Source organism: Elephantulus edwardii, unplaced genomic scaffold, assembly GCF_000299155.1.
Source record: "Elephantulus edwardii isolate Elephantulus edwardi_28Jun2011 unplaced genomic scaffold, EleEdw1.0 scaffold00118, whole genome shotgun sequence".
Classification (NCBI taxonomy): domain Eukaryota; kingdom Metazoa; phylum Chordata; class Mammalia; order Macroscelidea; family Macroscelididae; genus Elephantulus; species Elephantulus edwardii.
Window position 1 is genome coordinate 7,618,350 of NW_006399868.1, and position 18,861 is coordinate 7,637,210.

Below are 18,861 nucleotides of genomic sequence, written 5' to 3' on the forward strand. Positions count from 1 at the left end.
CCGAGTTCAAGGACCAGGCCACAGACAGAGGGCCTGTGGCAGGTGCGGCACTGACTGCTCCCCCCCACCTGCTGCATCGGGCCAACACCACACAAGAAGTCACTTCTACTACAAAACCACTCACATTAAACAAAAATGTTTATAGTAAGAGTAAAGTTTTAGAGTTTTGGTCTAAGCTTGACTCTGAGACAAAAAAAAAACAACAGTATTAATAAAAAACATAGTCATATCCTACCTTCAGAGGTGACTCTCCACCGACATAAACGAAAAACACATGGTGTCTCTTTCTCACATGCTCAAACATTTGTTTACTTGGAAGTGGTCGGATGAGAGCTCTGAAAGCAAGACGAACATGTGTCATGAACTAGGTAAGGACACGATGTCTTCCTGGTTAGGTGACAGCCCAGCGGATCTGACTACATCTGCAGTAAATTGACACTAAACGCACGCTGAGCGCTTCGCCCCGCCCCCATGAAGCCACCGCAGCAGCCATCGTGATGAACACTAATACCCACACGGGCAGACGCAGGCCAAGCCTCCCACAGATCAATCCATCAGCTCCAACACGAGTTGTAAACAAATTCCCTGCGAGAGCAGCATCTAAGTCAATGTTGTGACAGGTCAACAGAACAATAACCCACTTAGAGTCCTCGGCTAGAAACAAAGTAAATCCCCAGAGGCAGCTTCCCTTTTCCTGTTGTCAGGAGACTCACACCAAGACACTGTGCATACACTACCTGAAGAACTTTGAATGCTACCCTAAAAGTATTCATTTCTTGTGTTGATTTAAAGCCTGAACAGCTTCAAAATGCCCCACAGACACTGAAACCTAACATGTTTCACAAGGGTGTTATTAAATTTCTTAGAAAAAAGAGAGTAGAGGACAACAGACGTTAACAAGAGAACACAAGTTCTCCCTGGTAGGAAAACGGACAATGGCACAGCCGTGAGCAGCACGAGACGGAGCGGGTACTGGGAGCCACCTTAACTCAAGTGTGTTCAAAGGACCTGGTCAAATGAGAAGGAGGCAGCTTACAACTGGGGGGCAAGTTCTGAGAACCAGATAAGGGTCTAATATGCAAAACACATATTTTTTAAAACTTCTATAACTTTAGTAACACAATCCAAACTGAGCAAAGGTCCTGCACAGAGTTTGCAGTAAAAAGGACGCTCAAATGACCACCAAGCATGTGGGAAGAGCCGCATGTGACCAGCAGGGGGCCCACTGCGGCCAATGCAGCCTCACGGCCACGCTGCAGGGCTCATGGGCACGCTGCAGGGCAGAGGGCTGTCCCCAGGCTTTCCCAGGCTGCCATCTTTTCTCTGGATGAGCTGCTGGTGGATGTGAACTGATGATATCCCAGTTAGGAGCCAAGCACCTACCACTAGCCCGCCCACCAGTGCTGCTTCCATGGCCTAGGCTGCTCCTGGGGCCTCTGACAGGTGCCCACGGCCGTGAGGCTTTCCTGGAGCAGACTGCCTGTCGTTCTCCCAGGGGTGGGCTGGCGGGTGGCCCACCGACATGGACACGCTACGCTACCATCACAATGAGAAAGCACTGCATTCTCACTGGGGTGGCTCTTGTCAGAATACTACTAAAAAGCAGAGGACAAGAACAAATGTTGGCATGGAAGTGAGTGAACTGAATACTTCACACACCGCTAGAGAAAATGCAACCCTCCGCCCCATGCCCCCCAAACAGTATGGCTGCTGAGAAAACAGCTCCGTAAGTCCAACAGTTAACACAAGCTCAGAAGTACACAGTCGAGAGACTGAAAGCAGGGGCCCAAGCTGACGCAGGTCCATCGGCGTCCACACAGCACGAGTCACAGAGCTGGGGGTCGAGGGTCGGCCGAGTATGGTCAGTCACAAAGGGGCAAGAATCGTAAGGTCTAACTGAAGTCGAGTGACAAGAGGCAAAAGGGAAGATGTTTCTCGGTGTTACCAACGACCGGAGCAAGGGAGAGGGATGCCACTGTGAAGGGAGCAGGAGTCTGTCTAGAGACATGAGGGCTGTGCAGTCCACCATGACTGTGGGGGACAGGACACACACGCTCAGCGGTCGGTGCCACCAATGTGACCGCCTGAAACAGGAGGCGCTAACTGGAACAGGGGGCAGTTTTTAAAATGTATTTTTACAATGATGAAAGGCAAAAACAATCACATAAGCTGGGAAATGAACTGCAACAAAGGCTGGTGTATTACTTACAAAATACAAATTAAAAGCTATGGCAGGTTTCTTCTGAATTTAGTCTGTGCTCTTACATTTTACTCTGCCATGGAATTTGCAAAAAGAAGAAATACGTGCTTTGTAAAGACACAATACATTTTCAAAGTGCACAATGGTAAAGATGCATTGCATCAGTCTGCCGCATTCCCCTTTCTATTTTAATACTTTAGTAATTAACTGGAAAGTGATGTAACTGTAGAAGTGACTCCTGAAATTTCTTTTGCAATTCAGTTACATCAGTATGTCTTCTTGGGGTTTTTTTTTGTTAGTATGTCTTTTTTTTTAGGTCAACAAAAACTCAACTCCAAAGCATTAAGACTAATACAATCAACAGGGAAATAAAGTGCGCCTTGCTAGCAATCCTTTCAAATAATTTATGTTTTCTCAAAGATGACATATACAAAACAAAGGAAAATAAAATATGCAATAAGTGAGAAAAGAGGGTAAGAAGAGTACCAGTAAATTCTGCAAAGTTTAACTTATTCGTAATTCTCAAATAATTTAAGTCAGGCAGTGTACCATCACCCAACAAATCCAGCCTGATATCTTAGTTTACTTTAAAATTATTTAAACTTTTAACTATAAAAAAATCCCGTGACATTCATCCTTGACATGTCGCGCTCCCCAGCCTCCGAAGGTTAACTGATGTGTTGTGTGTCCTCTACGTGAAGTCCCCAGTGAGCCCACCAAATGCTAACAAGCATCCTCTTCCAATCTACCCCGTCAGGCAGCAGTAGTCCAAGAGCAAAATCATCACAAAAATCAAGACTCAAAAAACTGTTAGTGTGACACAACCAAAATTTTAAAAGGTATTAAATATCCACTGGGAAATATTTTCTCTTTGAATTTAAACGTGAGATTAAAAGTAGGTAACAAAACTCCTGACCTTTTTTATTTCTTTATGGCACCCTCTTGGCTACAGTACTTGATGCTATCATACTAAATAAATAAAAAAAAGCAAACAAACACATTTTACTAGCTAAGTCCTTACTACGTGTGCACATAACACAGGCCCTAAAGAGACACTCACTCTTCCAACAATGATGTCGCCCAGTGAGGGCTGTTCTGAGAACACTTACCCAGACACCCTGTGAGCAAAGTCAATGATGTCATCTTTGGTCCGTGGGCCTCGATAGCTGTATGCCAAGTCCCCCTTTAATCTTAAAAAGGCAGAAAGAGAGGACAAAAGAATGGGTTAAACGGTTTAAATTAGCAATGCTGACCATTATGCACTACAGCAGCAAACTGCTCTATGCAAGAGTTGAAGAAGTAGCAAGCTCACGTGACCAAATACAGCGGTAACACCGAGGACACAACCACCAACTCAAAGTAAAGGCCCTGGCTGATTCTAATGTGTGTCAGCTAGGTGAGCTGTGCCTATGACTTCAGAAAAGTGAAGCATCTGTGCATTCAGGGGTTTCAGAAAAAGTCAATCATCTACACATTCAAAGGGAAGAGTGCAGAGGACTAAAGAATTGTAATGCTTATATTGGTCCTTATCAGAAAGAAAAGACACAAGTCAAGATTATTTTGACCGAGAAAAAGGACATCTTGAAGTCCCCCACATCACAGTCCATGCCAGTACTGAGACTGCAAAATTACAGAGGAAAGCAATGCATTGAAACACAAAGGAGGAAAAAAAAATGCAAACCATCTTCTGGAAAATGATAGAATCTTCCAAATGCAGGCATTTATTTACATGACTAATACAAGTTTGTTTTTTAAAAAAAAAAAAAAAATTATGAAAAGCAGAATGAACACTGGAAAGTAAAAGGAGCTTAGTAGCCACTTTTATAAAATGGGAGAACATATATGTATAAAACTAAAGAAAGAAAAACATTAAAATAGGTAAAAAATTTGAAATTAGTACATAAAAGCTTATTACCATAAAAACGATTTCAAAATAATTTCCTCTCACTTTACTCTATTAGCATGACAAAGTTAGTGAGAATCAAGAGAAAGCACAACGCAGTCCCGACTAGAAACAAGCCGGACTCTCCTGCTGTCTCTTCCAACTTGTCGGACCCTCGCTTGGGCTTAACCGAGCGGAACGCTCCATCAGAGGTGCTTCTCCTGGTTTCTTCTGTCTCTAATGAAAAAGCCTCGTTTAATTACACAGAAGTACAACTGTTAGGAGGCAGGATTCACTAAGATCAACTGGAAGCTAAACCAGACCGGAGCAGGATAGAGTCCCGGCCGAGACCATGTGCCTGGTGTGCACAGCCCTAGCCAGACACAGCCTCACGCACGGTCAGTGCACAGGACAGACACCTGTCCCTGGGGACGGCCTAACGCCTGTCCCAGTCAGTCTCACACATGGTCAGTGGTACCCCTCTCTGCACAGGCCAAGCCTCACACATGGTCAATGCAAAGGACAGAGAGCTGTTCCAGCTGTCTGCACGGCTGAGATCTGTCAGTCAGCTGCACACGTGGTCAGGGCACCGGACAGGCCCGTCACAGCCTGAGCCGGACACCGCTCACCTTATACATGTGATCAGAGCACATGACAGACCCCCCACACATCTGTCCGCACGGCCCAAACCGGACACCTCTGGCCTTATACACGTGGTCAGGGCACAGGACAGACCCCTGTCAGAGCGGACACCTGTGGCTCTTGTACACATGGTCAGGACACAGGACAGAACCCTGTCACAGTGGACACCTGTGGCTCTTGTACACGTGGTCGGGGCACAGGACAGAGCCCTGTCACAGGGATACCTGTGGCTCTTATACACGTGGTCAGGATACAGGACAGACCCGTCACAGAGGACACCTGTGGCTCTTGTATACATGGTTGGGTCACAGGACAGACCCGTCTCAGAGACAGCTGTGTTCCTATCTGCAGAGCCTGAGCTGGACGCAATATTACACACCGTGAGTGCAGTGACAAACCCAACATCCATTTACTCAAATGTGAAGCGAACCATTAGGATACAGGCCCTCTCTCGACAGCATCCTCTATCTAAACAGAAATGGTGAACCTGTATCTTAAATCTTTTAAGGAAGCTACTAGAACGTAAACAAGCATGGCATGAATTAAGAAAAGGCGCGTGTATACACACAGCATCACTTACAGCTTAATTGTGGGGTACCCGCGGACTCCAAACTCTGCAGCAAGGCCTGGACAGGAAGGAAGACAGAATTATCAATGTCAAAAAAACAACAGGGGCATACAAATCAATGAGCCTTCTATCCAAACACCATGCATTTCTGGTCTAGAGCGACAGGCCTGGTGGGAAGGAGCTGCACGGCCGACGCGAAGGCACGGAGTTCCAATCTACCAGCTACTCTGCAGGAGAAAAGACGGGCCCTGTCTTCCCGTGCCGTTTACAGCCCTTGAAAATCCTCCGGAGGGTCAGCTATGAGTCCGTTCCGACATCATCATAGCCGTGATGGTACACAGCAACAACAACAGTAGGACGATGTCCTGCCGACCCAAAGACAAGTGGTCTCACGACATCAGCTGCTCATCGGAAGACAGAAGGGCCATCACCCCGAGGCAACTTAGAGTCCCTGAAAACCTCCGAGCTGGTTCTGACTCGCCCACACATGCTGTTGTTTTTGTCGTAGGCTATTACAAAAGGCGAATTCCACTTAGCTAAAGTAACAACGTACACAACAAAAACAAAAAAGAATTGCTACAGTAACATTTGGTGAATAGAAGAAATAGTGTAATGGGAACAAGTAATAAGGCTTAAGGATGTTTAAAGGCACAGAAATCACGAAAGCAAAGTAATATTATACTATCTCATTACAGACTCAAGTCAGCATAGAAATAAAATGGTCTTCAGTTAACGGACAATAGGCAGTAAAGAATATTCGCCTCGCTACACAGGTATATGTAAAGTGCACTGTATTTACTTGCATGAGCTCTATTGTTCCCAGAATATTTTCTGATCTCCATGGACAGGGGAATTACTTCTCCAATTTCTCTAAGGAAATTTGGATTCAAGAAAACAAGCAGAGCAGCACGCCTGGATATGCAGATACTAGGAAGGGAACGTTCCTTCCTCCACACCGTGATGCTTCATTGAGGTCACGACCGTGTGGACGATCCAGTCCGGTCAGTCATGCGTAAGCCTTTCTAAGGCGACTGATTACTGCTCATCTCTAACTAGGGTGTAAGGTGCTGGGGAGCAGGGAGGTTTGTGCTCCTTGACCCTCATGCATGCCAGGTGACCTGCAAAAGCCTGGCAGGGAGTTCACCCTACAACCCCCCGAATCAAGGGGGCTCTGACTCATGTGATGCTGGACAACAGGGCAGAACTGCCCATGCGGCGTCTAAGGTCTGTACTCTTCATGGAAGCGGACTGCTGCGTCTTCCTTCTCAGGAGTGCCTAGTGAGTTCAAACCACTGACCTTTTAGTTAGGAGTCATGTTCTTTCACCACTGGGCAATGTGAGTCCCTTGCAGTGTAGTTAAATGACAAACGGACCCACCGCCATGGACTTGGTCCCACCTCACAGTGACCCGCCCAGGGTTTCTGAGACTTTAACTCTTCACCGAACCCACTCAACCTTCTCCTGCAGAGCAGCTGGTGGATTTGAACAGCAAACCTTTTAGCTAGTCGTCTGGTATGTTATGACCTGTGCCACCAGGACTCCTTTGGCAGGTAGTAAAGACTTCTTAAATATCTGCCGAGTCAGCAAATACTCTTCAACGTTCTCACAACAGGAAGATCCTTCAAACAACTGTCATCTGTATTTTCAAGCAGTCACAAAGCTTTAGAGGAAGCATCAGCACAGGGTCACGGCGCAGGGGAGTGACGGAGAGGGGAGGAGGGGACCCAGATTCAAGGAGGACATGCACAACGTCCACCAAGCAAGCGCTTGTCACCGTGTCTGCCACCTGATGAACCAAGTGCATACCAACCCCCCTTCCCAGTGAGTCGGTGCGTGAACCACCAAGCTGCACGTGTGTGGCCCCTACCTGGTAAACCCTGGGGTGGGTTTATAAACTATCAATTCAACCTAATATATAATACTACAAGGATAGGTAAACAAGAAATAAAATCTGGTGAGCTCTGGTGGCCTAGTGGCAGGAAAATGCACTGCAATCCCAGAGGTGCACAGTTCAAATCCACCAGATGCTCGGCTCAAGAAGGAGGAACAATCGCGTCCTGTACCAGTCAGATCCAATTTGACAGTACACACATAAAAAGAAAAAATAAAGAAATAAAATCTATTAACAATCATGACATCACAAGCAAAAATAACTACATTTGTTTTTTCTAAAAAGTCCCATTTAATTGCTGAAAACTGCCTATGCAAGCTTAAAGTCCCACAAGAATAATGCTCTTTGTTGTTTTTGTTAAGTGCCATCGAGCAGTGGACAACTCACAGCGACCCGATGAAGAGCTGACCTGAACCCTGTCCTACCCTGTGCCACTCTGATCATCTCTGACACAGGAGACCTCACTGCTGACGTCACCGTGTCAATCCAGCTCACTGGACGTCTTCCTCTCCCTCACTGACCCTCCACCTTTCAAAAAATGATGTCTCTTTCCAAGGAACAGTCTTGCCTTGCTACATGTCCAAAGTCTGAGAGACTAAGCTTCTCCATTTTTGCCTCCAAGGAGCACTCCGGCTGCCTTTGGCAGTGCATGGAATAATCAATACTCTTCTCCAGCACAACTCTGAGGCATCAATTCTTGTGTTATCATCAGTCACTGGTCAGCTCTCTGATGTACAGCAGGTGATTGAAAAGACCATGACCTGAATCAGGCTCGCCTTAGTCTTCACACTGACATCACTGCTCTTCACCATTCTGGAAACTTGACACATAAAAGCATCATGGCATCTAAGCTACACAGAAAATGCTTTTTGGCTATCCTCCCAGAGTCACAGTCCTGCTTACTAGGGACTTTTAAACAATACTGAATAATGAATATGAATTACTTGTGTTAATGAAGAATTTCTGGTTCAATGAAGCTGCTGATTACTACAGAAGCATCATCCGAGAAGGTCCCCACGCCGCAGGGGCTTAATTCATCACCCGCTCTCCCCCCACCAGTCTCTGCATCATCTCTTCTCCTCTCAACGTTTCAACAACTAACTCGTCTGACTTAACAGTCCAGCTCCTACACTCCAGTTCCCTATTGCCAAACATCGCTAAGCACGAGAACACGTATCTGAGACAGTGAATAAGTAAATGCACAGAAAAGTCAAACTTCATGCTTCTAATGCTTGGTTCTCCAGTCCTGTTCCTGATCAGCAATCTGGTGTGAGCATCTGTGATCATTCACACCAGAGGGCCAGTCTGCCTGGTCTATCACACCTGTGCAACCCAGTGATCTTCCCACCTCAAACCGCTGCCCTCCTCGTTCACTCTACATGACCCACGGGCAGGCGTCTGCTTCTCAATAACGCACTACCTTTCCCTCAGCCACTATTAAAACAGGAACCCAACGTTCTGGCCTCACGGCCCTTGGTAAGCTGATGCTCTTCTACAGTCACTGCCCTATGGGCTTCTGAATACAAAGGAGGAATACAACCCTTCAGGATTTTCCATGCCTCTTTTATAGACGTGGAAATGAAGATTAGTAAGGTTAAGTACTTTCCCAAAGCCTCAAAAGCAGGCCACGACATGGCATGTATTAAAACTAACGCCTGCTCTACTCTCCAGGATAATCCAGTGTCTGATGTGAATCCTTCCTCTTCCTGCACGGCTCACAGGGAAAGGGAAGCCACACTGGTCGGACAGGTCAAGGCGCCGTCTCTCTCACACACACAAAGAAAACATCTCCTCCTCTCACCTTGAAGCCGCTGCATGCAAGCTGTTAGGATAACAGCACAGTAATAAACAAACAGAGGAGATGCTCACTGGCGTAGGAGGTGGCGTCCATCTTGCCCACTTTCACAGGAGAGCCCATGTTCTTCATCTCAAGCCCAACTTCATTCCAGATCGGCTCCAGCTTTTTACAGTGACCACACCAGGGCGCATAAAACTTAGAAAAAACGAGAAAGAAAAAATTTAAAATCCAAAACACCCCACTAAATGTATCACTATGAACAACAACCTTCATTTCAGAGACTTTGGCTAAATGATCCAATAACAACTTTGACATAAAACTCTTAAACATCAGTTTTTAAGTGGTTTTATAATAAAGACAAAAAGAAAAGAACCCAGACAGGTTAACTCCTAACATACCTCAAAACTGACACTCCCTAAGCTCATTTTAACCATGTAAATTTCTTTCCTGTAACCATTGCAATTTACAGTAAAAATAATCTTTGCTTCTGAGACGTGCCTACGCTCTACGGAAACTGAAGGCTCCGAGTAGCTCATCCACGCCATACAGACGGAGTCGCTCACACACAAGTCCCTTGTCCACACAGCTCAGGGGGAGAACATCCACACCCAGAACCAGCTCGCTCGCTCTCTTACACACACACACACACACACACACACACACACTCTCTCTCTCTCTCTCTCTCTCTCTGAGGGAGTCCACATACAACCAGCTCTCTCTCTCATGCACATATTTCCTCTCTCTCCACTTGTACATCTTGTTCTACAGCAGCCCTTCCAGCAGGGCTGGGCCTCTGCTGACGCCCTGTCACTAGTGAGGCGTGATGAGCACTGAGAGGTCACTGGGCAGGGACACAGCCAGGCTGCATCCAGCAGAGCCACAGACTTGCATCTTTCTCCAGCACCTGCCCAGTGGGCCGGCCCCTACATGTTTCTAGAGCAGTGTCCCAAACTACCTGCTATGTTTCCATGAAGGGACAGTAATTTGTAACTCTGTGACATGGACATTTCCCAAAAGGCACAGAGGACAGGCAGAGCCGGGCAGAGGCCTGGGTCGTCCCCTCTGGGTTGTACCCGCTAGGTCATCCCCTCTAGCTGCCACAGTCTATGGGAGGGTACTTTACAGCAAGACCCAACCTCCACCAAGTGGAGATGGTCTCCAAATTTCAAAGATGGCTGCTAAGAGCCCTTAACATACTAAACCTCTGAAAAAAACTTTTAAAAAAAATGGAGTGGATTTATAATAAAATCTTGCTATAATCTCTCTCAGATGTAATCCAAAAGTCAACCTTATGTAAGACGGGATAATCCCTGCTTCCCCTTCTAATGCCGCCCCTCCCCTGGATTTCGCACCAACACCAGTTCATTTTAATACCTATACTCAAATAGCAATCACTGAGAAAACGGAGTAGAAACAAGCATATTACGGATGAAGAACAGAGTAATTCAAGTAGTAGAGGGGTGATAGATAATATTTACAGACTTACATCTACAAGCCAAATGTCATCTTTCCGATTGTCTTTGAACCTGAAAAAAAAAACAAAGTCATTTCCCCAACTTTCCTCAAGTCTGAAAGAAAAAATGTCCATTATGTTGCACTTTTGAAACCAGACACAAACTTCTGGTACAATATCAAACCAAAACTCCTAGGAGCAGAGAGTGCTGGGGGTGTAAAATCCCTGACAGCTGTGGGGGGTCAATCAGGTACAGCCCAGCGAGCAGACTCCCTCGGGGAGGTGACTGTATGTCAGGTGGGAGTGTGTGTGTGTGGGGGGGGGGGTGGCTTCCCCCAACAGAGTCAAATCACCCAGTGGCAGCAGCCCTGCTCTCCCCTAGACCCCAGGCCTGTGCCATCGGGGCAGCAGGGAGCTGGCTCTTAGGGAGAGGCCACTGGCAAACATACTCTGCTCTGGATGGACGATGCTCGACCGTCCCAGGTACCAGGAAGTCTCGCCATTACGCAGTGAGATGTCCACCTGTGTCTTTCCCTGACCCAGCAAGCGGACTTTTATCTGTGAGATCAGGCAAGTGAGAGTCACACGCAACGGCTCACTGAATCCAGGGCCATGGAAACTGCCTGGGACAAGCCTGCCAACAGGTTTGACAAGAGTTTGACAGGAGTCCCAGGGACACTCCCGAGTGACAGTGCCAGTCAGGTCTCCTCTCCCTTCCGGGACCACATGGTGACCCTGGTGCATGGGTGCTCTGTCCTCACAGGGTTTCGGGGCACCCCCAACCACTGCCATAGGCACCCACAAGGCTAGCTCCCTGAAGCAGGGCCTCTTGCTGGTGGGGACCACCCCATGTCACGTATACTCTACTTCATTTATTAATACCCTTTCCAGGCAGTTAGCCAAGGAAGAGCAGTAGTCACTATAAGAAAATCACTGACCCAGAGATTTCATACTGACGGTCAAGACTTTGAAAGGCCCCACCTGTAGAAAAAACTCAGGACCTATATCCTGGGGTAGATGGATGAAAAGGCCTGTCACCCACTCCAGCCTTCAACATGGAGTGAGTCTCAACATCAAGAAAACAAAAATCCTCACCACTGGACCAACAGGCAAAATCGTGATAGTTGGAGAAAAGACTGAAATTGTCAACAATTGTGTCTTGCTGGGATCCATAATTAACACCCCAGGAACCAGCAGTCAGATCAGGAGACATGCTGCACTGGGAAACTGCTGTCAGGGATGCTCCAAATCACTGAGGAGCAAAGATGTCAGTTTAAAGACTAGGATGTGCCTACTTCAGGCCAACATCTTTTCAATCACTGGCTATGCAGCTGAGAACTGGACAATGAATAAGGACAGAAGGAGAACTGATGCCTTTGAGCTGTGGTGCCGGAGAAGAGTACTGGGTTATCTCAAGGACTGTCAGAAGAATAAATAGATACACAGTGGACAAAGTGTAGCCAGAGTGCTCCCTGGAGGCCAGGACAGCGAAGCTTCATCTCACATACCCTGGGCAAGCCGTTAGAGAAGATTAGTCCTTGGAAAGGGCCATCATACTTGGAAAGGTCTGTGAGATAAGACCCTCAACAAAATGGACTGAGACAGTAGCAATGGGTCTGTGTCAGATCGTGAGCCTGGCACAGAAGACGACAGGGCTCGGCTCTGGTGCTCTCAGAGTTGCTCTGAGTTGTATGTGACTCAATGGCACATAAAAACAAATGCCCCACTGACCGCTGGCGGTGTACACACAGGAAGGTGCGCTAATAACCCAACCATGGTGCCTCCCAGGTGGTTCGTATCTGCCAGCAGCTCCAGGGGAGAAGACGGTCAGTCTCCTCCTGTGAAAGGTCCAGACTCAGAAACCAGTGGGAGGGTCAGCTCTGAGTGGACCCGGACTCAACAGCAATGTCGCACTGACTGGAATGTTCAGGAAGAGGGCAGAGCCAAGGGTCTGGTACCCAAGTGAAGGATGCTTGGTCAAACAGGGCAGCAGTGCAGATCTTCCAATGAGCTCTCGCTCCGAGACCCCAGGCTGTTCTCCCGAGATGTGCAGGATGAACTGGGGTTATCTTATTCTGCAGTACTGGCCACATAAGGCTGTTCTTTAACCAATGTCCATTCTCTCCCAGAGCAGGAAGCTTTCAGAGCAAGCCCCGATTACATCTCATGATGTGATCACTGATGTTCCAAAGAATAGAGCCTTCTGAGATGCAACAGACTCAGAAAAACTGATTAAGAAAGCAACAGAGCCGTGCAGGGCCTGGACAGTCCTGGGGTGCAATGGCCTAGCAGAGGAATCCGCCAGACAAAATACCAACCCTTCAAACTGACCAGCCACTCTGCAGAGACAGGCAGGGTGCGTCTACAAAGATCGCCCCTCGTAACTGATGGGCTGTCCGACTCCATCCTAGAGATGCAAAGGGAGAGGGAGTCAGGGGACGGCAGCAGGTCTGAGCGTCAGGGTCTGGACTGGTCCAAGTCAGCGGGACGTGCCACCATGGCTGGGGCAAGTGCCACCACAGTCAGGACCTGGCAAAGGGGCTGGCGGTGGCAGGCCGCGGGGTCCAGCATAACCCACCAGGTGAGAATGTGTAGCCAGCTGGTTCCAGGGGTCTGTTCCTGGAGGGTCCAGAGCTGCTCTATGTTGTGTCAATGTCTTCTGTGACACTGTGTGACATTCTGTGACCCATGTGTGCACAAGCTCAATCTCTATGGCCGTCCTCTCGTGGACACTCCTGTGCTTGCTCTGGGGACCAGGACATGAGCTTCCTGACTCAGCTGACACTGCGCCCTGAGTGGAGGAACTTCCTGGTGGACATCTCCACCTGTAACAGACAGTGTGTGGGAGATTCCAGATGCCCACTCTCATGAGAGGTGTCTTTTCACGCCAGTTCAAGGCTTGTCAGTGTGCCGGCCACTCGGCCAGGCCATCAGCAGCGAGCACACATACAGCACAGCTGCTTTCTTGGGGCCCATGAATCTCTCTGGCCACTGGGCAGCGCTGTCCCGACCAGCTGGTAAGGGGCAGGCGTCTCAGGCTGACAGGCAGCCAGCCACACTCACCCCCATATAAGTTATCCAGGAGGGGTGATCCATAAACCAGCTGGTCTGGGAGGTCCCTGCATCTGGGCCCTCAATGGGCCAGCAGTGGCACCAGATGCCTGGACAATATGACGGGGACAGAAACTGCTGACACGAGATAGGACACCTGAGCTGTCACGACACCGTCATTTAGGGCCTCAGCTAAGACTGACATCAATTCTGAACCCCAATCCCTTAGAGGACACACATGTCCAAGGACTAAGGCTGTAAACAGTTACAGGAGACTGCCCTGCCCTTCTCCCATGGCACATCTGGGGGACTCAAACTGGTGGCCTTTCGGGTAGTAGGCAAACATATAAGCACTACGTCACCGAGGCTCCTCTCAAAATGCCATCGCCGGGATTCACTGGTGTCTGGCATCCACGAAGCACCCATGAGGCCAGTAGTGGTCTCTTAAAGAGTGTGTGCTCTTTGCCCAGCTCCAGAGCTCAGAGGTCCAAAGGCCCAGTGGGCTCTTCAGGCCTGTGGCCGGGACTTTCTGGCAGGTTCCAATACAAAGGGGCTGCTAAGTCCCTGTATTTAAAACCAAGCAGGGATAGTCAGGGCCCAGAGGATGGCGCCCTGGGGGTCCTGCAGGACGGCCTCGGGCATCCTTTTGCTCAGGCCACAGTTCAAGGATACCTCCTCTGTTAGTAGGCCAGGAGGGAGCTCTGGTGGCTGGCAGCCCAGAGGCAGGCAGTTCAAATCCACCAGCTGCTCCTTGGGAAAAGATGGGCCCTCTCCGCCCGCGTGACTTACAGCCTCTGAAAGCGAGTGGACGGTGAGGTAGGAATCGGTTCTGACTCAACGGCAAGGAACAGCAGCAGGGAGCCAGGAGGCAGTGCCAGTGGCCAGACAGCCTCTTCAGGGCAGAGAGGGAACACAGTGAGCTTCTCGCCACAAAGCTCCTGACCCCTTGGTTTGATCCTGAGACGTCACCTGGGTCCTTGTCCCGAGTTCACGGAACAGCTCCGTCACCTCATGTGGATCATAAGGACACCCAGTCGCTGGTGGTGCTGACTTTTAGGGACCAAAGGAAGGATGACCTCAAGGCTGGCAGTCTCCCCAGGAGGAGCTGAGGACCGAGATGGCCTCGTGGAAGAGGCAGCAGCAAAGTGAACTGCTGAGTACCCGCTGGGGACGCCTCTCTGAGAGGCAAGTGCAAGGTCAGCACCCAGCTCCCACGGGCTGGGCCACAGCCTCTGTGACCATCAGTGTGGGGTACCAGGGTCACAAGGGCTGAGACTCCAGCACCAGGCACCTGCAGCCTGTGCACAGACGGAGATGGCCTCGGGAGCAGCCCGGTGTCCTGCAGCTCAGGAGGACACCGTGACTTGATTCTCCCCTGGCACTGACACTGTTACTAGGAGACCACTCCACCAGGTGCCCACTCTACTGCTCTCAGTGACCACTGAGCCAGTTCTGACTCATGGTGACCACACAGAGAACAGGTCTGCAAAGCCGTGACCTTCCAGCAGCAGATCCGCATTGTCTGCCAAGATGTCTCTGGGCAGGTGAGCGATGGAGCGGGGCTAAAGCTGGCAGCAGCGCCCCGACCATCAGCGTCACTGCTACAGGGTAGGTGCAGTGCCTCTCAGGTGCGGCAGGACCACCCACAGCAGTAATTTCCCAGGGCAGGCAGGTAAGCAAGTGCACCCACCTTCAACACCAATGACACACTCTGAGGTGCCTGAAAGGTCAGTAGTACGGGGCAGTGGCTCACCCCCGAAAGCCAGAGAGCGTTTTCCTTCTGCCTGGTACCAGGGCCTGTGGGCTCACTTAACCGTGAACCTGAACCCAAGGCTTAAGAGGAGCAACTCACCCACCGCTTCTATGGAACCTGGAGCTTGGCAGTGGACCTCAGGAGACCTCCAGGGACAGAGCCACCTCAGCTTATCCCTGTTGCTGATGGGTGCCATCGAGTCAGGAACGCCCCCAAGCTGATGCTCCAGTCGGGGGAGAAGACTGTCCAACCTCCCACAGAGCAGCTGGGGGTATCAAACCTCTGCCTTTGAGAATGCAGCAGTTTCTTACCAGTAAGACACCAGAGTCTCGTTTATTTCTGAAAGCCGAGAAGCTCAGGGGAAAGGCGGGAGGGTCTCTATCTCCAGAGGCTACAAAAAGGTGGAGAGGACAGCACCACGCTGTACACAGGGGCCACTGGCAGGCAGACCGTGTAGTCTAGGTGTGGCTGTCAGACGCTTGACAGAAAGACTGTCAATGTCCACCTTCGAGACCTGTCATCAAGTGAGCAGAGGAGCCGTGTCAGGAAGGCTCTGTGCGAGTCACCAGGTGACAAGCATGTGGTCACCACCTGTCAACTGCTCTATCCTTGCTGGCCTGGCAGGACTCATTTCTTCCCACATTAATTTTTCAGTGAAGACTCCAACACTATCAAGGATGGATCAACCTGACCCCATGAGGAGGTTTAACTGGGTAGGTAACCGGAGAGCAGAAAATCCTAGAAATCTGAGTGTAGTTAATATTCCCCTCAGTCCCTCAATACAGACCAAAGGGAGTATGAGAATGGGTGACCAGGACACTGCAGCCTCAGAGGGTGATCCACACATGACTTTGGGTGGCAGAAACTCTTCCTCAGCGGGACTGGCCCAGGAGAGCCGAGGCATTTCCCTGTTGGAGAAGGGTAGTCTTGCTGTCACTGTCTCCCTCTTGGGTAAAGCAAGGTTTCCTGCAAGGATGTCTGGAAAGAGGTGGCCTGTGGACACCATGCCCCTCCCAGATCAGAAGAGGATCACTTCCTACATCACAGAGGTCAAGCAATCAAGGCTCTAGGGCCTCAGGCTGCCGGGCAAAGCCAGACCCCACAGCCCCATACTCTGTTACTGAATGCCTAAAGCTCAAAGTCGCTGAGCTGAAGAATATGTACTGAAATAAAAATCAGGGCCAGAGCTGACCCATCACTGGACACGCTTTGGCGGGCAGTGTCTCTCACCGTTCTGGGCTGCAACACCAGGATACTATGAAGAGCAGACACGCAAGCTTTTCAGCTTTCAGAGACAATATAACCCACAGGCCAGGCTGAAGGAATCAGGAGCTCAAGAGAAGATGAATGGCCGCCCTCTGGAACTAGAAGATGATTCTGTACAATCATCTCACCCTGTCCAAGAGCCAGTACCAAAGAAGCCCCGGCTCTCAGCACGGCCCATGCTCGGACTCAGCCTGCTGAGGTGACCTTTCTGCCTGCTGAGCCGACTGTCCTGCCATCAGTTGTCCACATGCACAATCCGCACAACAAGCAAAAGAGACACAGCCGAGCCTGATCACAGCCAGCGAGAGGCAAACGAGAGGGGCCCACTGCCCCGTGTTCCATGTCCTCCACGGAACAGCACTCTGAGGAGAGGCAGGTAAATGCAGACAGGGGCCCCTTGCTGCTCAGGAAATCCACAAAAAGGTTTGTGAAAGCCACAGGAGGAGAGGAGGAAGGGCCGAAACTGGAAAAGCCACCAGCGCCTAGAGGAGGTGTCTGGGGTTAAGAATGAGACAGGCACTTGACTGCTGATAGGGAACTCCAAATCTGTAAGCACAGCTTCCTCCAGACCCGGAGGTACGCTGCCTGTGCCCAGGCCTGGTGCAGGCAGGCCAGCCATGGCCAGCAGGTTACCAGCGTAAGTCCTATAAGAGTCCCAGAACCCCTGTGGGCAGGCATGAAGAAGCAAATGCAGGATTCTGGCTTGAAAATAAGATTCCTACGAGCCAGGTCGTGACTAAAGCTTTGGGGGGATATGGGGTGTCACTGTCACACAACAAGACTCTCTAACTCCAGTATTCTTCATTCAGTTGTGACTAGAACAAAAACTAAAAACTCAGTGCCGTCTAATCAGAACTGACTCCCCGCTAGCCCCCTAGCAGGTTTTCAGAGGCTGTAAATCACTTGGTAGGCGAGGCTCATCTTCGTCCTGTGAAGCAGCTGTGGGAATCGAACCACCTGCTTTTGGGGTGGCAGCACAATTGTCTGCCACTACAACAGGAAAATCTGCATTACAAGTTAAATGTCAGAGAACCGGAAATGAGAACATAGAAAGGTTAGTCCTGTTTTTTGATCTTGTACATGTCAGTAAAATGGTTCTGAGCATAAATAACTAGTTTCGACATAAACAGTGCTCAGAACCACTCCTGAACAGAATCAGGGCTAAGTTAAACACACCATTCCAATCTCTATATTATTATTATTATTATTAAAGTTAGAATGAACACGCAGATAACATAACAGTTAAAAATCCTACTTAAATAAAATATGAATACTTACGAGTCATCTAAATCAGGTATAAGGTTTTTACCAAAGGCCAGATCAAGCAAAATAACTGAAAAACAGAAAAAGAAAATCAAATTTATCTATCATTTTCTTTGCATTGCATGCTTAGTCACTGAGATGTCTGTTTTTTTGGTAGTTTTTTTCTGATGTTTGATGAAAATTATTCATCACTGATTCATACTCAGGTACACGGGAAGTGAGCGCTGGGAGCAGTCAGCCGTTAAATAGCTGTTTTGTTTGCGATGCCTTTTCACAGCGACAGGTTCAGCGTTTTACAGGGAAATAAGCCTAAGAGCAGAGATTCTTTTTCCACATGCTTTTCCATCTCAGCCTGTTTTCCCATTTATTATTCCACCTGTTTGGGGGGAGGGATCGTTCTGGATTTTTCCTCCCTGGAGTCCATCTTCAGTACAGACGTCGGTGCCATGCAAAGCACCCCGTCCTCCTCCCTCTAAAGAACGTGATGGGTACAAAATCGCCCAGCGGCCTGGAGGGACTGCGCCCAGCGCTCAACAAATGGTCACGGAGCGAGCAGGGCTGGGGGGCTGCGGGTCAGTGCTGTCTGCCCGGGACCAGGCCGGCCCCCAGCGCAGGGCGAAATCCGACAGGACAAGGGGCACACGCAAAGCCCCCAAAAGAAACGAGGACCAAGCACCTTTGGGGGGGCAGCTTATTTGGGGGGTCGCGCACCTTTGCATTGTTGAGATCTCGCGTATTTTAGGAGCCAGTGCATTTTGGAGGATCAGCTCATCTTTGGGGGGACAGCGCACGTTTGGGGGGACAGCACACATCTGGGGGACAGCGCACATTTGAGGGACAGGGCACAATGAGGGGACAGCGCACATCGGGAGACAGCACACATCTTGGGGGACAGCGCACATCGGGGGGGCAGCGCACATCGGCGGGACAGCGCACATTTGAGGGTACAGCGCACATTTGAGGGTACAGCGCACATCTGGGGACAGCTCACATCGGGGGGACAGCGCACATCTGGGGACAGCTCACATCGGGGGGACAGCGCACATCGAGGAGACAGCGCACATGGGGGGACAACGCACATCTGGGGGGACAGC

General features: G+C 49.5%; 1 protein-coding gene across 1 annotated transcript in view; it reads right to left on the reverse strand.

Moving 5' to 3' along the window:
• TMX3 (thioredoxin-related transmembrane protein 3) overlaps positions 1 to 18,861 on the reverse strand; it is a 32,811-nt gene that overhangs the window by 13,388 nt on the left and 562 nt on the right. Inside the window, exons 2-8 of the mRNA XM_006892762.1 lie at positions 18,632 to 18,848; positions 17,783 to 17,837; positions 10,468 to 10,507; positions 9,053 to 9,176; positions 5,305 to 5,350; positions 3,310 to 3,390; positions 236 to 335 (exon numbers count right to left, since the gene is read on the reverse strand). Of these exons, the coding sequence (XP_006892824.1) occupies positions 236 to 335; positions 3,310 to 3,390; positions 5,305 to 5,350; positions 9,053 to 9,176; positions 10,468 to 10,507; positions 17,783 to 17,837; positions 18,632 to 18,848 (663 nt within the window). The remainder of the gene's footprint in view (positions 1 to 235; positions 336 to 3,309; positions 3,391 to 5,304; positions 5,351 to 9,052; positions 9,177 to 10,467; positions 10,508 to 17,782; positions 17,838 to 18,631; positions 18,849 to 18,861) is intronic.